Source organism: Melozone crissalis, unplaced genomic scaffold (genome assembly GCF_028551555.1).
Source record: "Melozone crissalis strain CALT ecotype California unplaced genomic scaffold, PUWL_Pcris_2 ptg000002l_1, whole genome shotgun sequence".
NCBI lineage: Eukaryota > Metazoa > Chordata > Aves > Passeriformes > Passerellidae > Melozone > Melozone crissalis.
In genome coordinates, this window is record NW_026535780.1 from 16,863,093 (window position 1) to 16,881,521 (window position 18,429).

General features: G+C 43.1%; 1 protein-coding gene across 2 annotated transcripts in view; it reads left to right on the forward strand.

Moving 5' to 3' along the window:
- Window positions 1–18,429, forward strand: part of DEPTOR (DEP domain containing MTOR interacting protein) — a 77,913-nt gene that overhangs the window by 41,501 nt on the left and 17,983 nt on the right. For both annotated transcript variants that reach the window (XM_054270152.1, XM_054270081.1), the window contains 4 exons: window positions 9,435–9,620; window positions 10,245–10,379; window positions 13,495–13,565; window positions 14,197–14,301. In XM_054270152.1, the coding sequence (XP_054126127.1) occupies window positions 9,435–9,620; window positions 10,245–10,379; window positions 13,495–13,565; window positions 14,197–14,301 (497 nt within the window). The remainder of the gene's footprint in view (window positions 1–9,434; window positions 9,621–10,244; window positions 10,380–13,494; window positions 13,566–14,196; window positions 14,302–18,429) is intronic.

The following is an 18,429-nucleotide window of genomic DNA, read 5'->3' on the forward strand; positions in this document are numbered from 1 at the left end:
TAGGTTTCAGTTATTAACAGCTGCAAAAAAAAAAAAAAAAGAGAGATACCCAGATGGGCCTTTTCATCTTCTGCTTCCCTTGCCACAGACTGTACTTTCCATACTTTATTTGGAAGCAAAGAAAAGCAGTTGGCTATGTTCTGTAAACTTACTAAATTAAAGATGATAAATCCTCATATACAAACCAAAAAGACTGCTAAATGTGTGTGATTCAACACTGGCTTTTCATGCTAGAGTAAGTAATGTGTATTTGAAAATATACTGCAAATAGATGGCAAACTGGCTGGAAAGACAAAATGTGTATAGAAACACGTATCTGCATACCTAATTTAAGGCAGCAGAAATAACATGTTAATGCACTGATCAGAACATACCCCCTCAATAAAAATGGGATACTCTGAATTTCAGTTCCCAAGGAACTTTTTGACAGTTTACTGTAATCCTGGTGCTTTAAAGACAGTATAAAAGCTGTCTAGACTTTCTTTGGACTACATAAATATGCTACAGTTCATTGAAATCCCTCCGTAGTTATAGCTCAGAGAGCTGCAGTTATAGCACAGCTTTTTTCTCTGGACTTGCTTACAGTTCCAGGACATATTTATTTCTGGACTGACTTCACCCTTAGTAGGATGAGCTGGAACAGCTCTCTGGTTTTTGTATTGCAGGGCCAGAATCTGCCTTGCAGTTTTATACAAGAGGATCAGTGGAAACAAGAGCAGTTCAAGCTTAGATCCATTGTCTGTTCAAAGTGAATTCCTTGTAATCCAAATAAGAAAAAACACTATTTACTACAGCTGCACTGCCAAGAGTTTAATGTGATGGTTGAATACATGCACAGGTGGGCTTATCTATGGTCTGTGTAGCATATAAACATTCATAAAAGGTGGAAATGCAAGTGTTGTGTTTATACAGTGCAGGGAATCCAAGACCCAATCCAGGGCCCTGTGCTCACTGAACATCTGTAGTCTCTCTCCCTGGATTTGTGGGAGATCCAAGCAGGTGGAATTCATCAATGTGTAAAAGGAAACTAATCTGAATAGGTGCCATGATTAAAATGCATTTGCAGTGCCAGATTAGCCGAAAAACAGGAAGGCTTTGAGTGGAGTGGGAAAAGCATTGTCCAGTGCTGAATAAAGTGCCAGTTACTCTCCTCCAGGCACACGTGTGTCGGGAGAGTGGGAGAGGGGCAGCCCAGGGGTGGCTGGGGGCTGTGGCTGGGTGGGCACTGGGGCTGGTGACTGGCTGAACTGTGGCTGGGGTGGGCACTGGGGGCTGGGGGCTGGCTGAACTGTGGCTGGGTGGGCACTGGGGCTGGCTGAACTGTGGCTGGGTGGGCACTGGGGCTGGCTGAACTGTGGGCTGGGGTGGGCACTGGGGGCTGGCTGAACTGTGGGCTGGGGTGGGCACTGGGGCTGGGGGCTGGCTGAACTGTGGCTGGGTGGGCACTGGGGCTGGGGGCTGGCTGAACTGTGGCAGAGGTGGGCACTGGGGGCTGGGGGCTGGCTGAACTGTGGCTGGGTGGGCACTGGGGCTGGGGGCTGGCTGAACTGTGGGCTGGGGTGGGCACTGGGGCTGGCTGAACTGTGGCTGGGGTGGGCACTGGGGCTGGCTGAACTGTGGCTGGGTGGGCACTGGGCCTGGCTGAACTGTGGGCTGGGGTGGGCACTGGGGCTGGGGGCTGGCTGAACTGTGGCTGGGTGGGCACTGGGGGCTGGCTGAACTGTGGCTGGGTGGGCACTGGGGGCTGGGGGCTGGCTGAACTGTGGCTGGGGTGGGCACTGGGCCTGGCTGAACTGTGGGCTGGGGTGGGCACTGGGGCTGGCTGAACTGTGGCTGGGGTGGGCACTGGGGCTGGCTGAACTGTGGCTGGGGTGGGCACTGGGCCTGGCTGAACTGTGGGCTGGGGTGGGCACTGGGGCTGGCTGAACTGTGGCTGGGTGGGCACTGGGCCTGGCTGAACTGTGGCTGGGTGGGCACTGGGCCTGGCTGAACTGTAGGCTGGGGTGGGCACTGGGGGCTGGCTGAACTGTGGCTGGGTGGGCACTGGGCCTGGCTGAACTGTGGCTGGGTGGGCACTGGGCCTGGCTGAACTGCGCGGCTGCCCTGCAGCTCTCAGCAGCGTCGCTGTTTGCCAAGCCCATGGACTCACCGTTGCTTTGTGAAAGCCAAAGTGGACACACACTTCCACTGCTTCTCTGGCAAGGGACCAAAACTATGCTGGCCAAAGGCCCGAGGCACAGAGGAGGCTGGCTCAGCAAGCTGTGTGCTGTCCATAGAGAGAGAAATTTTTTTAAGGAACTTGTATTTTATGTGGTGATTTGTTTCCTTCCCTTTTAAACACTGGTTCTGCTTTGGAGAGGGGAGGAAGAAAGCAAAATTACATGAAGGGAGAGCCAGACCCTTCCCTGGGCACACTTTGGGTGCAGGTGGAAGCAGCTCCAGCTGTGCTCTCCTTCAGATAACCCCCGAGCCCCTGCCAGCCCCTGCAGCCTGTCAGTGTATGTCTCATCATCCTGCATTTGTTCTTGGCATGATGTTGCTCTTTTGGGGTAATATCCTGCCACTCTAGAGGTCAAAACTGATATGGTCATCTGTGACTGGCTGTATGAAGGCACAGACTATTGCAGCCAGTAATAGTGAAAGCCTAGAATGATCTCCTGCAACTTCAAACTGCATTTCACATTATTTTAATAGAGGAAACTACCTTGTTAAAAAGATAAAGTGTACTTTTGAATAGACTGGGGCTGCTGCCTTGTGCAAAGACTTGAAATGTGTTGTGCACTGCTGGAAAGAGATCAGTGCTGCTTTTGTGTTTAAGTGGAGAAAGATATGACATATCCCCACTGAAAAATCCGTACTCTCTGCTCGTGTTTATAGCCTCTTCCTCTTAACCCTAGCACAGGCACACTGTCACACAAACAAGTGCACACTTCAATGTGTCCCTCTGCTCTCTTGAGAAAAGCTGCTCATCTGGCTCCTCATAACTTTGATCTCCTTCCCACTGCTCCCTCAACATGGAGCAGCCTTTCCCTGGCTCCAGCCAGGAGCCTGCTTGGTGGCAGTGCTGTTTGTGGGGACGTGCAGAGCAGCTGGAGTCCCTCACTCGATGTGTCCTGCTGGGGCTGCAGCTCTCAGCTGGGAGAAAGCATTAATCACCACGGTGGAGATGTACACAGATTATCAGCACTAAAAATCATGGGGAATTGAAGTGGTGGGAGGGATTTGGGGGAAAAGCCAGTTATGAAAATGGCCTGATTTTTCAGGCATGAGTCATACCATTTATTAAAATAGGCTTTTGTACTTTCTAAAGCTCTCTCGGTCCTATGTAATCAGTGTAAAGCTAATATTTCTATCTCTGCTGTGCATCAGCCTCCTTGAAAAAGTGGAAAAGAAAAGGTTGTTTGAGCTCCATGCAGATCCTGGGATTTTATGTCAGAATCAGAAGCTGAAAGAAGATTTGCATGGATGTTACTATTTATATTTTATGTATCTGAACAGAAACTGTGAAGCAGCCGAGAAGTAGGAGCACCAAAGCTGCAACATTAAATGCTCCCAAACAGAGGAAATCCAAAATAAATATTCTGATTTTTCTCATCTTAACAGTCACATAAATGGTGAATGACCAGCTAAAATCCTTGCAAATGAAATTTGCAAACTGTAAGGATATATGAGACAGTAAACAATTAATTGAACTGAATTAATTAAATTGTCAGTACCTCAAAAGAGATTTTTTTTGTTTTGTATAGCTAATAGTATAACTACAATGCAATGCATCTAGGAAATGAGAATAAAGTCTTCACTCCTTGCTGTGGAGCTGTGCTGTGCAGGGCACAAATTATTCCCGTTTTATGCTATTTGTGCAGTACAGTGCAGTAATAATGGTTGGCCTGGGATGTACAAAAAGAACAATACCCAGTAAGAAAAGGAGAGTGAGGCTGTAATTGTGGGCATGCAGTTCTGATATGTGGATTTTTAGGAAAGATAAAGAAGTTCCAAAGCGGACTCCAGAAGGGCTAAAAAAGGTCAGAATTTAGGGGGTAGCATTGATTTAGCTGATAAAAGATATGTTTGAGAGTCGGCTTCATCTCTTCATAAATTTCTTTGCTAAGATTTTTGACCAGATCATGCATAACTTTCTAATGAAGGCGTGACAAAATCCAGGGATTGGCAGCTAAGGTTAAGCAAACTCAGCTTTGAGTTGAAACTTTATTTTCTGTCAGGGCAAGTGACTGAAGACTCGAATAGCTTGTAAAAGGAAGAATAAAGTGGTCAATAAATGCTTTAAAGCATGAGTAAACTAAATTTTTTGTAAGATTAAAAGATAATTGTTAAATTCTTTTTCTGGGAGAAATTTTGTGGCCTGTGTATGTGGGAGGTTAGACTGGTGGGTTATGACCCTACATCCAAAGTTTGACATTGGTGAGTATATGTTAGTATTGGTGCCTTTCCTTCGAGGACAATAAATGCTCTTGTGTACTTGGATGGTTTTGGAGGTTTCTAGTTGCCATATTTTTACATTGCTCTCTTCGGTGCATTTCTTTCTGTTGCATAAGGTGCACACTGTAACATGAACATGTTGCCACCTGAACAGCCCTGAATTAAACTGGAGCAAGAAACATGAAGCCACCCCACCTTGTTTTTTGCATCACCCTCATAATGTAGGGGTCCTGACACTCATCAGCCATGGCTTGGCTGTTAAAGACAAACTGAAATGGTGCCAGTTTGCTTTTCTGTGCTGCACTATGAAGGGCAGTGAACTAATTCAGGAGTAGTAATGTTAATCCTTTTCTAGAACAGCAACTTTCATGAGAGGTACCTGGAGCAAGAGCCCTGTCAGCTGCCACAAGTTTATCTGCTACTGCCTCTGAGTCAACACCCAGAGGTACCAACCTCTAAATTACCTTTAAAGAAACTGCTTCTGGGCAAGTCTGTGCAGCCCTCTCACACTGTGCCATTGGTTTGGAAATCAGTCACTCCCACTTTGCTCTGCTGCTTGCAGCACAGTGTGAGCTGCTGAGCACCCGTGACTGCACCTGCACCTCTCACCCAGCAGCTGCCAGTGTGACAAACCCAACCTCTGTGAGTGCTCTGCATCCAGCATTCCCAGAACTCTGATTTGGGCATGTTTCACTTCTCCTGGCCCCTGCTTAAAGCCAGCCACTGCACATGAGGAGTGCTTTCAGAGGCAGCCAGCACACACATCTGCCTTCCGCTCCTCAACTTCTTCCTTTTGATCCATGGGGTGGAAATTCCTTGTTCCACACCTTTCCATATACACTCATCCTTAGGCAGAGTCACAGCCTGGACATTTAATCACAAATCATTAATAACTCAGATGATTTAACAAAAAAAAAGAAGCGCCCCATGAGACACAGTAATAATTTTGGTGATTTTATTTGATGATGTATGCACAAGGAGACAGTCTGAGCTATATTGCTCCTATTTATATTTTTAGCTTATTTTTAAATGTGTAAAAAATTTCATGATGTTAGAAGCACATGATATGTGAACTATCCTTAGAAATGAGGAGGTTAAAATATGAAAGTCAAGGAGCATGCCAAATTCTATACTGATGCTACGTGTCCTAACCATTTTAGCTACAAATCCTTTGTTGTGTAAGTCATATGCAAATCTTCTGCAACAGACAGTCACTGGACTTAGCTTTTCCACTTGCACTCATCTATTGTATAAAAATTTACCCTTCTATGGACTGAAATAATTGCAGCAGAGATTAATTACTTCAGTGGAAAACCTATGCCTTGCTAGTTTAATTGTATAAATATTACAATATTTAATTCAAAACAAGTATTGTTATTCTAAAATGTGTTCAGTATCATGGCATAAAAATGTTTACATTATCTAGTTTCATGGTCAGTAATTCTTGAATTTCAGAGTGCTTACAATGTCTGCAGCACAAGTGTGTGTTTATCTCTGATTATCATAATTTCTGAGTACTGTCAGAGCACTTCAGTTAATGATACAAAAAACAGAATAATTTTTATTAAAAATTGTGGTGTCATAATATTTAACCTGACTCAGAAACCCTACTGATATTTCTTACATTGTGAATAGTTGGCCACAGCAGCTCTATTTCCAAGGAAGCATTTGTGGAGTCCTCTTTCATTTAAGATTATGAATTGCAGTAGTGCTGAATAAATAGAGCTTGCCTTTTTAAGACTGAGTTTGTGATGGCCTCAAAAATTTTTTTTTCCTTTAAATTAGGTTATTCTAATAATGTGGTAAGATATTGATAGATATTGCTACTTTTACTTATGTCAATGATCTTAAAATGAAACTGGTAGCTGCAAACACCTACACACTAACTCTGCCTCTGATAGCAAATCCTTTGGGGGATGTAGGCAGATTGCCAGATCTCTCCTCCTCTACTTCCGTTCTTCAAAAATAGTGATTGTTAGTAAGTGCTGTTTAATAGTATTGCATATGATATGTATCCAAAATGGGGAGCACAGCAGCAGTGTGTGCCTGCAATAGTTAATGTGTCAGAACACAGTAACGAGGTACTTGTGATGCTAAATTTGACTTAACAAAGTCATTTTGCATCCCTGAGGACCCAACAGATTCAGCATCAAAAGGAAGCAGAGAAAAGCCAAGGGATTTTGGAAGAAAAACTCTGAATTCCCAACATTTGTGTCATTTTTTAAGGGAAATAATTTAAAAATCCCAATATTTGAGGGAGAAGAATCCCCAAATTCTAACATTTTGAGGGAATTTGAGGATAAAAATCCCAAACTGAGGGAATTTTTGGGGATAAAAATTTTAAATTCCTAATTTTTGCTGGATTCTTTGTGAGAAAAATCCCAAATCTCAACATTTGCTGGATTCTCTGGGACAAATTTTCCAAATTCCTGACATTTGGGACATTTCTAGGGACAAAATTCTCAAAAAAATCATCATTTGGAGCATTTTTGATGATAAAAATCCCATCATTTGGGTCATTTTTTCCAGATAAAATTCCCAAAGAAACCACATTTGGGTTGTTCTTGCAGTGTTCCCATGTGGGGCAGATTCCCTGGAATGGAAATATTTTTCTGGAAATTGTTACTATTTCTTTCTGGCATGGCTGAGTGGGTGCAGGAACAGTGTCAGGAGTGCCACGCACACCTTGCCATCGTCATCAGTTTCCCCGAGTAGGTAATCACAAATCCCGATCCCTGATCCTAATCCCTAAACCCAAATCCTGAGCCCAAATCCCAAAGGGAATTCCCAAGTGCTGGGAGTGCCCCACACGCCTCGCCATTGTTGTCAGCTTCCTAGAGATTGGGAATTTACCCAGAGATTGGGTAAATTCCCGATCTCAAATCCTGAAGGAATTCCCAAATCAAAAAAATCCCAAATTCAAATCCTGGTCCGGAGCCCAAATCCTGAGCCTGTATCCTGAATCTCAAAGGGAATTCCCGAGCCCACATCCCAAGCCTGAATCCCAAATCCTGATCCCAAAGCCCAAGTCCCGAGCCCAAATCTCAAAGGGAATTCCCAAATCACAGATCCCAAATCAAAAGTCCCAGTCCTGAAGGGAATTCCCGATTCCAAAGCCTGAAGGGAATGCACAAATCCCCAATCTCAAATCCCAAATCCTGAGCCCAGATGCCAAAGGGAATTCCCAAATTTCCATCCCAAATCCCGAGTTTATCTTCCAAAGATCTTTGCCAGAGCCAGGCAATCTAAGGGATGCCTTACAGCCTATGCCATGTGACTGGGGCAGTGGCCTGTGTGGCAGCTTGGGCACCAGCATGTGCAGTTCAGAACGTTCTTGTGTGCTGATTATTCCTTGTCCCAAAGGTAGAAGTCCACTTGTAGAGGCAGTGGTGTCTCTGACAGTGACCCAGGCAGGCCAGGGACACGCTTCTTTGCAAGATGGTCTGACCTCATAAGGCAGTTTCTGCATCCACATTAGGGACAGTGCCCTGACTGTCATCTTCCTTATTGTCTGGGTGACTTGACATCCCTGGAGATCACTGGGCTGGACTCTTTCCTCTTGGAGCTCACAAACATCAAATGGCTTACTGGCAGTTTATGTGTAAATACAGCCTATTTTGGAAGGTTGTCATGTGTGGTGTAGTTCTGTAGTTCCATGGAGAGTAACCTGATGCATAGGGAGTGTTCAGAAGGGATGAGAGCAAGGAAGACTGTGTTGGAGATGTGAATGAAAGGAAAGCAGCCAATAGGGCTCCAGACTCCGGTTTTTGTGTAGCACCTTGGACTCTGCTGGTTTTTGGACCCCATGTATTGGGCAGAGCAAAGAGCAAGGCAAAAGTTCTGTGTCTGCAGTAGGAAGCCAAGTGACTGAGACAAGTCATCATAGACTGACTGACCTCAGTGCACTCCTGTATTGTTCTTTACACTTTAAACATAAATATGTATTGCCCACCAGTTCTTACAATTCAATATTGCAAGAAATGCAATTTATAAACAAGGAAAATCCAGAATCTGGATTCTTCATTGAAAAGGTCAACTGTGGGAAATTATTTCTGAAGAATGTGATCAGAGAAGCTGGGTAAAAATGGAGAAAAATGCTGCCAAACACCTACTGCAGCTGTTTTACATGCAGAGTACTCCAGAGAGATTTCCTGCAATCAAGACCTGCAGGAGTCAAAGCGCTTTCAGGACCTGGCACAGAGCTCCATCCAACTGCTGCATTTTTCATCACAGTGTTGGTGGCAGTGAAGACGTAGATGTTATAGTGATGATGCACTCTGAGAGTAGGCTTGGTGCTCCTGCTCTGACACCAGCAGCCTGGGGTTTGCTCTCTGTGTCAACACAGGTTGCAATTAAGATTTTTCTTCATTATGTAAGAAATTACTTTTGGCCAGCTGCCTGTTCCCAAACCTTGTGTATCCGTGCAAAGCGGGGAAGTGGCCTGCAGGAAATGTCTGGGACACAGTGTCTGTGGTGAACAAGACAGAGGAAATACACAGGTCTTGATTCTTTGCTGCCCTGTAGCTCTGGACAAGGTGGTTGGACAGAGCTCTGGGGTTTGCCCTAGACTGATGAATTTACACAAAACTTGTTGTAAGGAGCTGATTCTGTCTATGGGGCCAGCAGCAGCAAGGCTTACAGAGGAATTATGCACGGAGATGGGCTGTTATGCAACCTGTCTCAGAGAGGTAAAGTACTTTTATTTCCACTGGGCAATAGAAAGTGCATATCATTAATCAAAGTAATGTAAAAGATTCTTCTCAGCATTTGCCACTACAGTTCCTAGTTAGCCATTGCTGATGTAAAGGGTGTATATTGAAGCCACCTGTGAGAAGCTGGCCACCTTCCTTCCCTTTCTGAGGCTGCACAGGGGAAGAGGAGAGCTCTGAGCATTGCATCCTTACAGCAAGGTCTGTAGTGCACAAGTTGCACATGGGTAGGCTTGGATTTCTTTCTATGCCTACAGGCATAGACTTTGTATCCATCTCTTTCCCTAGTGTCCAACAAGCACCATTTTATGGACAGCAACTTGCTCTACCAGTGCAGAATGAATTTCCGCCGGCGGCGGCGATTAATGGAGCTCCTCACTGAGAAATCTCGCCTGATGCCAGAGAGCCATGACAGCCCCTTTTGCCTGCGCAAGCAGAACCATGACAACAGGAAACACACCAGTTTTCTCTCAGGTGACTCATTAATTACACTGCTGCCGGTAGAGTGCCTCCATGGAGTATTAAAAAATTGGTTTTGGACAAAGGATTTCAGTGTTAAAAAAAGCAGGGCTGAGTATTATATGTCCCTGTTCACAGGGATTGTCCATTCACTCATTTTACCAAACCTACAGCTCCCTGGGATGTATCTGTATCAACAGCATTTCAGATGCTGAACAAAATTTGGGGTCCATGTTCAAACTGAACTGATTAAAGTCTCCCAGACTCAAAATAATTTGTCATACATTCTATGGGGAGTTTTCAAGAAGATTAAAAGTGAGGGGAAGGGGCCCTGCAGCATTTATGTACAGCAATATTTAGTAAGAACTGAAAGAATGGAAAGGAAAACTGGAAAAATGTAGTTCCCTATATTGGAATGCCTCTTAGAAGACACTGCAATGAGAACCGTTCAGCCATACTGTTAGTTATAGCATTACACTCATGCAGTGACTTCTAACAATGTAGGACACACTAACCCACTCCCAGTGTTGTCAGTGTAAGCATGGCTTGCTGCTGGTTTTGGTTTTTTAAAGAAACAGGGAAATGGCCTAATAATTGGTACCATCTCCCTTTCTCTCTGTGTTTTCTCTCTGCTTGCAGTGAGTCCCACCAAGGAGATAAAGATCGTGTCGGCAGTGCGGAGGAGCAGCATGAGCAGCTGTGGCAGCAGTGGGTACTTCAGCAGCAGCCCCACACTCAGCAGCAGTCCCCCCGTGCTCTGCAACCCCAAATCTGGTGAGCACCAGCATGGTTTACCATGCACAGCAGCCAGGGTGCGACATCTCTGTGGGGAGAAGGCGACATGAAGAATGCCTATCGTCACGCCTAAGCTTCTGTTTCCAAGAATACATTAAAAATTCACAGTGTCACAGGTTTTGTAGGCCAGAGGGAACTATTATCATCTTCTAGCCTGAAGTCCTGTTGAACACAAGCCAGATGTCTGCCTCCAGTAATCTCTGTGTCAAGTCTATAATTGTGGTTTGAGCTGCAGTTTATCTCTTAGGACTACGTGCAGTCAGAGGCCTAGATTTGCCTCTTCACTGCCAAGCTCTGAACCAATTCAAATCTCCTAGAGACATTCCTTTGGTGCAAGTCAGAGGAGAGTTTAACTATCCAGTGACTGCTTGAGCTGCTCTGGAATAACACCCCTCAGAAAACAGCAGGCTCTAAAAAATCTAAGACAGCATTGTTTCAGCCTGTCAGAGACAATTTGAACATTTTAATTTGTTTTAAGTCTTACACTCATCTGTTTCAGAAGGTAGAAATAGCATTGAAGCTTATTTTCCTTTTGAAAGGATTTCCTATCTCACGCCGGAAGGTTAAACACACCCATTCTTCCACAGTTCACTTAAAATTGTTTCTTACTGTACATCTGGGAAGGGAAAAACAGACCAAGATAGATATTGTTTCAGCCTCTCTGTTTCCCTCAGAAATAGCCCTGAATATCAAACAGGGTCCCTGCTGCCCTTTTAGCTCCTTATTTTTTCAAATTCACCAAGTCCTGCCAGTGGTGTGGGGGGAGTACTGTACAGCAGGGTAAGGCTTCAGTGGATATGTGTAATCGTTGCTTTCAGAGGGATGCTGGCATTTGGAGTGGTTACAGAAGAGTGCCTCAAGCACGAGGTGAATGCTGTTCAAAACATCGACCATTTACTCTGGAGATGAGTGAACTAAAGTGCATTTCATTCCTGCTGTGCAGAGTGGCCATCAGAAAGGGAAGGATATTTTCCCTCTCTTTCCTTTTAACACATTTCCTTCCCTCTGCTTAAGCTCTGCTGGGAATTCAGTATGAAGCTCTGAACTAAAATAATTGGAAGGACTCAGTAGGATTATATGCTCAGAAGCCATAACCCCTCCAGCAGACCTGCTGCCCAGCAGAGGAGATGCTGTCAGTTCTAGTGGCCATTGCATCCTCGGAATGTGTTATTGTTGGGTGCTCAGCACTACCTTCCAGTATGCTCACCCCTTCGTGCAAGGGGCTTGCCCCTAGATAAAGGGTACAAAACAGTATCATGTTTTGGCAGAATATCTCTCAGGTATAATTTGCAGAAATGTTCTGGTAGCTTTTGTATGGGGAGCTCTTTGTCCCCAGTACATTAATTACATCCTGGAAAATTTTCTGGGACAGATAAAATAACATTCATGTGCTATCCATAAATGTGTGTGTTATCTAAAGTATGCCAACTATTCTGTTCATTTATGGTTCTGATTTTATATGAAGTGTCAGCCCATGAGTAGTGAGAACAAGTTTATTTTAATGCAGCTGATTGCACAATACTGGAAGAAAAAGAATAGGCTGACGTTGCTCTTGCATGAATTTTTTAGAAGATACTTTCCCCTAGGACTAGTTTTCAAACTGTGAATAGCTTTAACAGACTCATATTTGAAAGAAGACAGCAGTGGGCTTATAAACAGACTGATTTTTAAGAATTAGAGAATTACTGGCAATGTAGGGTTATTTCTCCCAGAACACAAGTACAGATCCACACATCAGCTTGCATAGATTAACATAAGGCTGTCAGATGTAAGTGTTACAAGGAATTCTTAATCCTCTGCTCACTATAAGGAGACTTTGTTCACAAATAGCTTCCTGCTAACCAGACCCAGAGCGTGTTGCTGAACTACGTGCTGATAAACACAAGGCAGAGGTGTAGTTGTTGTCAGACGAGCTTGCTTGCAGGCAAGCACTTAAAAAAGCCCCAGGTCATGACTTGACCAATCATGTAGAAAAAGAATCATCAAACAAAAAAAATTCTGGAGGTATAATGAAGAGAGGCACATAAGAGAGCCGTACATGGATGATTTATCAGATTCTGACTTGTCAAATGAGCACAATCATTCAGTTTTTTCACATTGACCAGACATTCTCTGTGAAGTACAGCACTGGATAAATGACAGTTCATCAAAATGCATGGGAAGGTTAAAAAAAACCAAAGATATTGGTTTGTCTGCTAGAATTCTCTCTACTCCCATGAATGTCATTAAGAAACTCAAGAACATCTTCAAATACCATCTGTGAGAGATTTTGTCTCCCATTTGCTGAAAAGACAGACACCGTCAAAATTATTTATCACTAAAAGAAAAACAGCCATAATATTAAGGGTGAAACAGGCAAATGGGGGGAAGAGAATATGTCTTTATGTTGTGCTTTGTCTTTGAAGCATTTATGGACAGATAAGAAGTGGTACACAGGATGGTATTGATTTGATCTGGCAGAACTTCAAATTTAATTTGTTTGGAGGAAAATTATGCCATTACATGGGAAGGCAATGGTGACCTGCAGAAACTTACTGGTATTTCCTTTCATTTAAAATCCCAGACACCTGTAAGTTACCTTGTCTGTCCCTGGATAAGATGGGAGTAGTAGGTCTGTTGCAGAAGTCTCTTGAGATAATTCCTCACTCAAGCAGGACTTTCTTGCTTTTCAATTCTGAGATTCAAACCCAACTCAGATGAAATAGCAGAGAGCACCCAACAAGCACACAGTGAGCTGTGAAGGAAAGCTGTTCTGTACCAGGAAGGTGGGTCACTTGTTTCAACACTGGACACAGGAAAAGCCACTTCTGAGTTTTGTGATAGTGTTTAGGGAATTTTGATTGCAGACAACAAAGTCCATTGGCTAAATGACCCAGTTTTCCAAAGCTCTCAGCATTTATACTCAGTGTTATTCTGTGGGCTTTTCCTTGGTTCTCTTACTGCTTTCAAGCAAGTCTGGAAGAATGGAAAGCATGTATGGGAAGTGGGGCCAGAAAGATGTATCCCAGCAATGTATCTGATTTATTATTATTTTTTATCAGGAGAGATTCCAGAGGAGTGTTTTTATTGAATATTCATTTCTGTACCTCCACAGTATTAAAGAGACCTGTGACTGCTGATGAGCTCTTGATGCCTGGAGCCCCATATGTTAGAAAAACTTTTACGGTATGTCTCCAGTGTTTTTCTTTATTTTCTGCATGTTATATGCATACAGGCAATCCAAACAGACATTTTTCTGGTGGGATAATTAGAGCTTATTTGTTTTTGCTGAGATTTATACTTCAAAATCCCAAACTCCATTATCAGTACTTCCACAAATTTCAGGTCTGATTCAGCACTTGCTTATTCTGTCTTTATGCCAGTGTGATACTTAAAAGGGGTGTAAAATTACATAAAGCCAATAAGATTTGTATTACACAAACTCATCTGGGCCTGGTGCTCCTGCTCTGCAGGACTGGATCACCTACCCAAACCGAACTTTTCTAGCAGGGTCTTTCTACATGATGGGACAGAAAATTTGACTAACATACATTTTTGGAGCCCTTCGTTAAAAACATTCTTGAACCTAGTCATTGGGAGCATTGCTTTTACAGTCTCCAAGTTCAACAAAGAAACTTCAGTAAAAGCAAGAGGAATCACTCAGGTAGAGCCTTTCCTATGAGTGACATCGCAGCCTGTACTCTACTATGTGTTGGAAGTACAGAGATGTTGAAATGACGTCTTGGACCATTTAGAAGTTGCCCCCTTGAATTTCATGGAGCTGTTTGAAAGTGATGATGTCCTTTCTTCTTTCCAGATCGTCGGTGATGCCGTGGGCTGGGGCTTTGTGGTGCGGGGCAGCAAACCCTGCCACATCCAGGCTGTGGACCCCAGTGGGCCAGCGGCCGCGGCTGGGATGAAGGTGGGTGCTCAAAATGGGATGATTTCCCAGGGAAATTTGTGCTGCCCAGTGAAGGTCTTGGGCTGCCTGTATTAGGGGAGGGAGAGGTGCTTTTGTTTCCAGTGTTGAGTGCCTTTCTCTCAGTTTCAGGCATTTGTGCGCAGTGAGTTCTGTTGTTTTTAAATCCCCTCCTATTTATTTTTTTCTGTCCTTGAGATTCTTGAAGTCTCTTTCACATGAGACTCAATTATCCTTTCCAAGTTGTTCTCTTGAACTTTTCCCTTTTTGAGGTGGGTTTTCATTTGTGTGATTGTCTGGTTTTGGTGGTGGTGGTGTTATTTTTTAATGGAATTTTTTTTATTGCAATGTTTTTTCAACTCTGCACAATTTTAGCTTCCCTCTTTACAATTTACATGACTGCTGTTATGCACCTTCTGGACTTTGCATTTATAGGAACAGGCAAAGTCAGACATACCTAGTAAAAGTAATGCTAGCATAGCCTATTGTTCAGTGTAAAGCAGTTAAGATTCAAGACAATTTGGAAAGAACAATGGATACTTTCATAAAGAGCTGAAACAGCTTCATAAGTAATTTAAGAATCAATAAATATACATTCCACTTTTAGCTTTTGCACTGCAATGCAGAGCCCATTGACTTACCTGTGGGCTTGGATCACATCCTGCATCTATCTGTGAATTAATCTCTGCCTTGTACAAAGAGAAAAATAAAGACATAGTATTATGTTAAGTACAGATAAAAGCAAGAAAATTAAGTTAGCTACTACACCTGCTCCAATGGCCAGAAAGATTAAACTAGCCATTTATGCCATGCTTTATTTTATAGCAGCAACACAGATGAAGGTTTCAGGTGTATTCCACATGTACCCCACTTTGCCATGAATTTTGTCCAGCCTTCTAATTCGTCTCTCATTCCCATCACACTCACCCCAGTTGCCTCTCACCTGTCTATCCACACCCACCAAGCTGGAGGCCACAGCTCCAGGGATGCACATCCTGCCCGCTGCACAGTGCCAGACCTGCCATGGAACCCTCCTTAGCAAGTGCAGGACAGGGGTTTCTGCTCTCTGGCTGCTGATTTTTTATTTTAATGGAAATTCCAAGAACATACTGTCTTTGAAACTTTTTTTTTAGAACAGGTAGGCAAAACCCCTGGGACAGGGAATGGCAGCTGCAGAGCTTGTTGGTACATGCAGCACCCAGACACATCCTGCTGGCAAAGAAGCTTGAGTTCCGAGGGAGCTGGAAGTTTTTTAATATGTTTTATACAACACAAATATAAAATACAGTTACATTTTTGATATGAAGAGTGTTATTTTCAAATAATGATCCTGCCTAAAATGTAAAGGGTCTAAATTTAAAAATAATTTATTACTTCATGTGTATATTCTAGATCCTGAACTTGGGACCCTAGTATTTTACAGAAGCTTTTATTCTCTGAATATAGAAACTAGCAATACAGTGGAGCAATTCTGAAATCTGAGTTGTAAAAGTAACACTGTGGTGTCATATGTGTAATCCCATGGGGTTGCAGAGGTCTACCTGAACCATTCAAGACTGAAGAACACCAACAGTTCACTGTCCTGAGAGGAACATGTCATGTTGTAAAACTGGGATATATTGCCTTGATTTTACTCAAGGACAGATCTTATTGTTTTCTTTCTTTCTTTTCTTTCATCTTTACATGAAATGGTTTTTCAGAGCAGAATTGCACATAAAAATTTATAGCTGTATATGAGATAAGCTCTTCTTTAGACAGAAAAATTGTTGCCCCATTTTTGGAAATGCTGAATACCTTTAGCCTAGTGAAGAGATGGTGTTTTTCCTTTGAAATAAGGGCTTTTGTTAGATGTTCCCATAGCAATAAGTATGTAAATCATAGTGCAGTATCTGAAATTTTAAAAAAATCTATGTCACTTAATCCATCTGTTTACAGAACTCCTCAATCTGTCAAATTTAAAGAAATCAAATGACAGGCTTTATATGACAGCTCCTTGAAATTAAACATTCCCCTGTGTGGAAGCTGCAGGAAGGGCACTTTGAGAACAGGCTGGGCATGGTAACTTTTGGTGGGCTGGTTCAAGAGCTTTTGTCTGCAAGAAGAGTGCTACACCAAAGAAGCACTAACAAGGAAAGTTGGCTATGATGAAAAGGGCAAGAATTTGAAGAAGAGCCAAGCCTTGGCGTTGCAGTTTGTAGAAAAGTTCTTGGCAGTAGCAGCAGGGATTTTCCTCCTAAGGAGATGTATCCACTGTAATTGTTTTTTAGAACGTCTTTATTTGTAAAGCTTGTGATTTTGCACTTGTCTGCTTCGGAGAGCACTGTTTTCCTGTCTTTGCATTATGCTGGACATACTATTGAGAGAGGACTGCTGCCCATGGTGTCATTGTAGGACCTTGGTTTGTGCATTTAAAATTCTACCATGTATCACAGAAAGCAGTAAACATTGCAGACTCAACCTTCCTGCTGGACTTAGTGGTGACTTGCTTTCAGTTTGAGCTTGTCTGGGCTCTTGGCCTGCTCCAAAGTGCTGTGAGTTGGGAGTCTAAGCAGAAAGCTCAGTCAGCTGGGGACAGAGCTCTGGCTGCCCGCAGTGGCTGTGCCTGGGCATGGCACTGGGGCACGTGGGCCCTGTCACCCATGTGCACCTGAGCATGGCACCACTTGCCATCTCCTTATGTGTGACATCCTCTTCTGAGGGAATTTTCAGACAATTTATTTCTGGCAAAATTCCTACCAGCATGATCTGCAGAAGATGTGTGAGAGGCTATAAGCTTTAGGATTTGATACCTGTTCTGGGGCTGGTAAATAGGATTACCACTCACAGTCTGAAATTTCAGGTGTGAAGCTGAGAAAATAATTCAATAAATATCTAGTCAATTAGCTTTATTAAAGTATTTTTGGGCCCAGTTTGCTGAGGTGTGTTTGCCTGTGGCAGTTGTGAGGAGAGTGGTTGCTGCAAGTGCATTAACAAGTGGGAGCTGGAGGCGACAAAAGGCTATGAAAGGAGTCAGTGTTGTGGTGTATTCTTCTAAGTTATTTGCAGCTCTGTTTAGCTGTCTGCTGTCATCAGCAGTGCAGACAGGAACAGCAGGATTTTGAAGTTCCCAGGTTGCTTTAATATTCATTATTGACTGGCTGAAAAATCTGGTTCTCTGCAGATTACATTGCTAAATGTTGTCAGCTATTGTCAGTAAAACTTTTTTTCTCTTTTTTTAGTGATTTATTCTGTAAGTTCATTTCTGTTTTTAAGGTGCAAGTATTATTTGAAAAGTTACAACTTGACTTCAAACTAGTGACTTAAATTATGCATCACATTGCTATTTAGTATGACATAACTGCAAGAGAGTGTGATGGAACAAGCAGACCTAGCTAAGTATGAGGCTTGTGAGAGAGACAAATTAATCACTCATTTTGCTGATCATCTGTTCTTGCCACTGGCTGGAGCAATCAGTGCCCTACTCAAACTGTTAATAGAAAGCTATCTGATGCCTTAAACTGATTCTTAGCAAATTACTATTTATAGCTGTGACACCTAAGGTCCTCAAATCATACAAATTGCCAGTGGCTGCTTAAGCTTTTCAAGCCTAGTTCTTCATTTCAGCAGCAGGGAGTCAGCAGCAGGGAGTTTGAAGGACCACATGTTGCCACTGGTACCAACATCTTCTGTTTGGAGCTCAGCTTAGGAACTGTAATGTGCAGCCAGGACCCTTTCAGCATGGTTCTGCTCTCCTGATCTCTAAAAGCTGGCACAGGGGGGAGATCAGCTTTATAAATTTTCTGCCTGTGCATTTGTTGTCTTCATTCACAAATGATAATTTCAGGTCCAGTTTCTCAAATGATTTCACTAGCAGAATAAGAACCAACTCTCAAGTGTAATTGAATTGCCACTGTGTCAAGAAGCCAATGGATGTCACTTCATCAGGGTCATCAAGCCCATTTCATGCAGTCAAAGGACATCTGTACTATCTGATTGCTCCAAAGGATTCAAGTACTGCCACAAGAACAGCATTTTACAGACTTGTAACATGGAAGACTAAAAGGCACACATTATAAGTGTCCAGCAGGGTGAAAACTAGCCCAAAACCATGTGATGTCAGAGGACTTGCCAATGCCTTATATTCCTGCAATT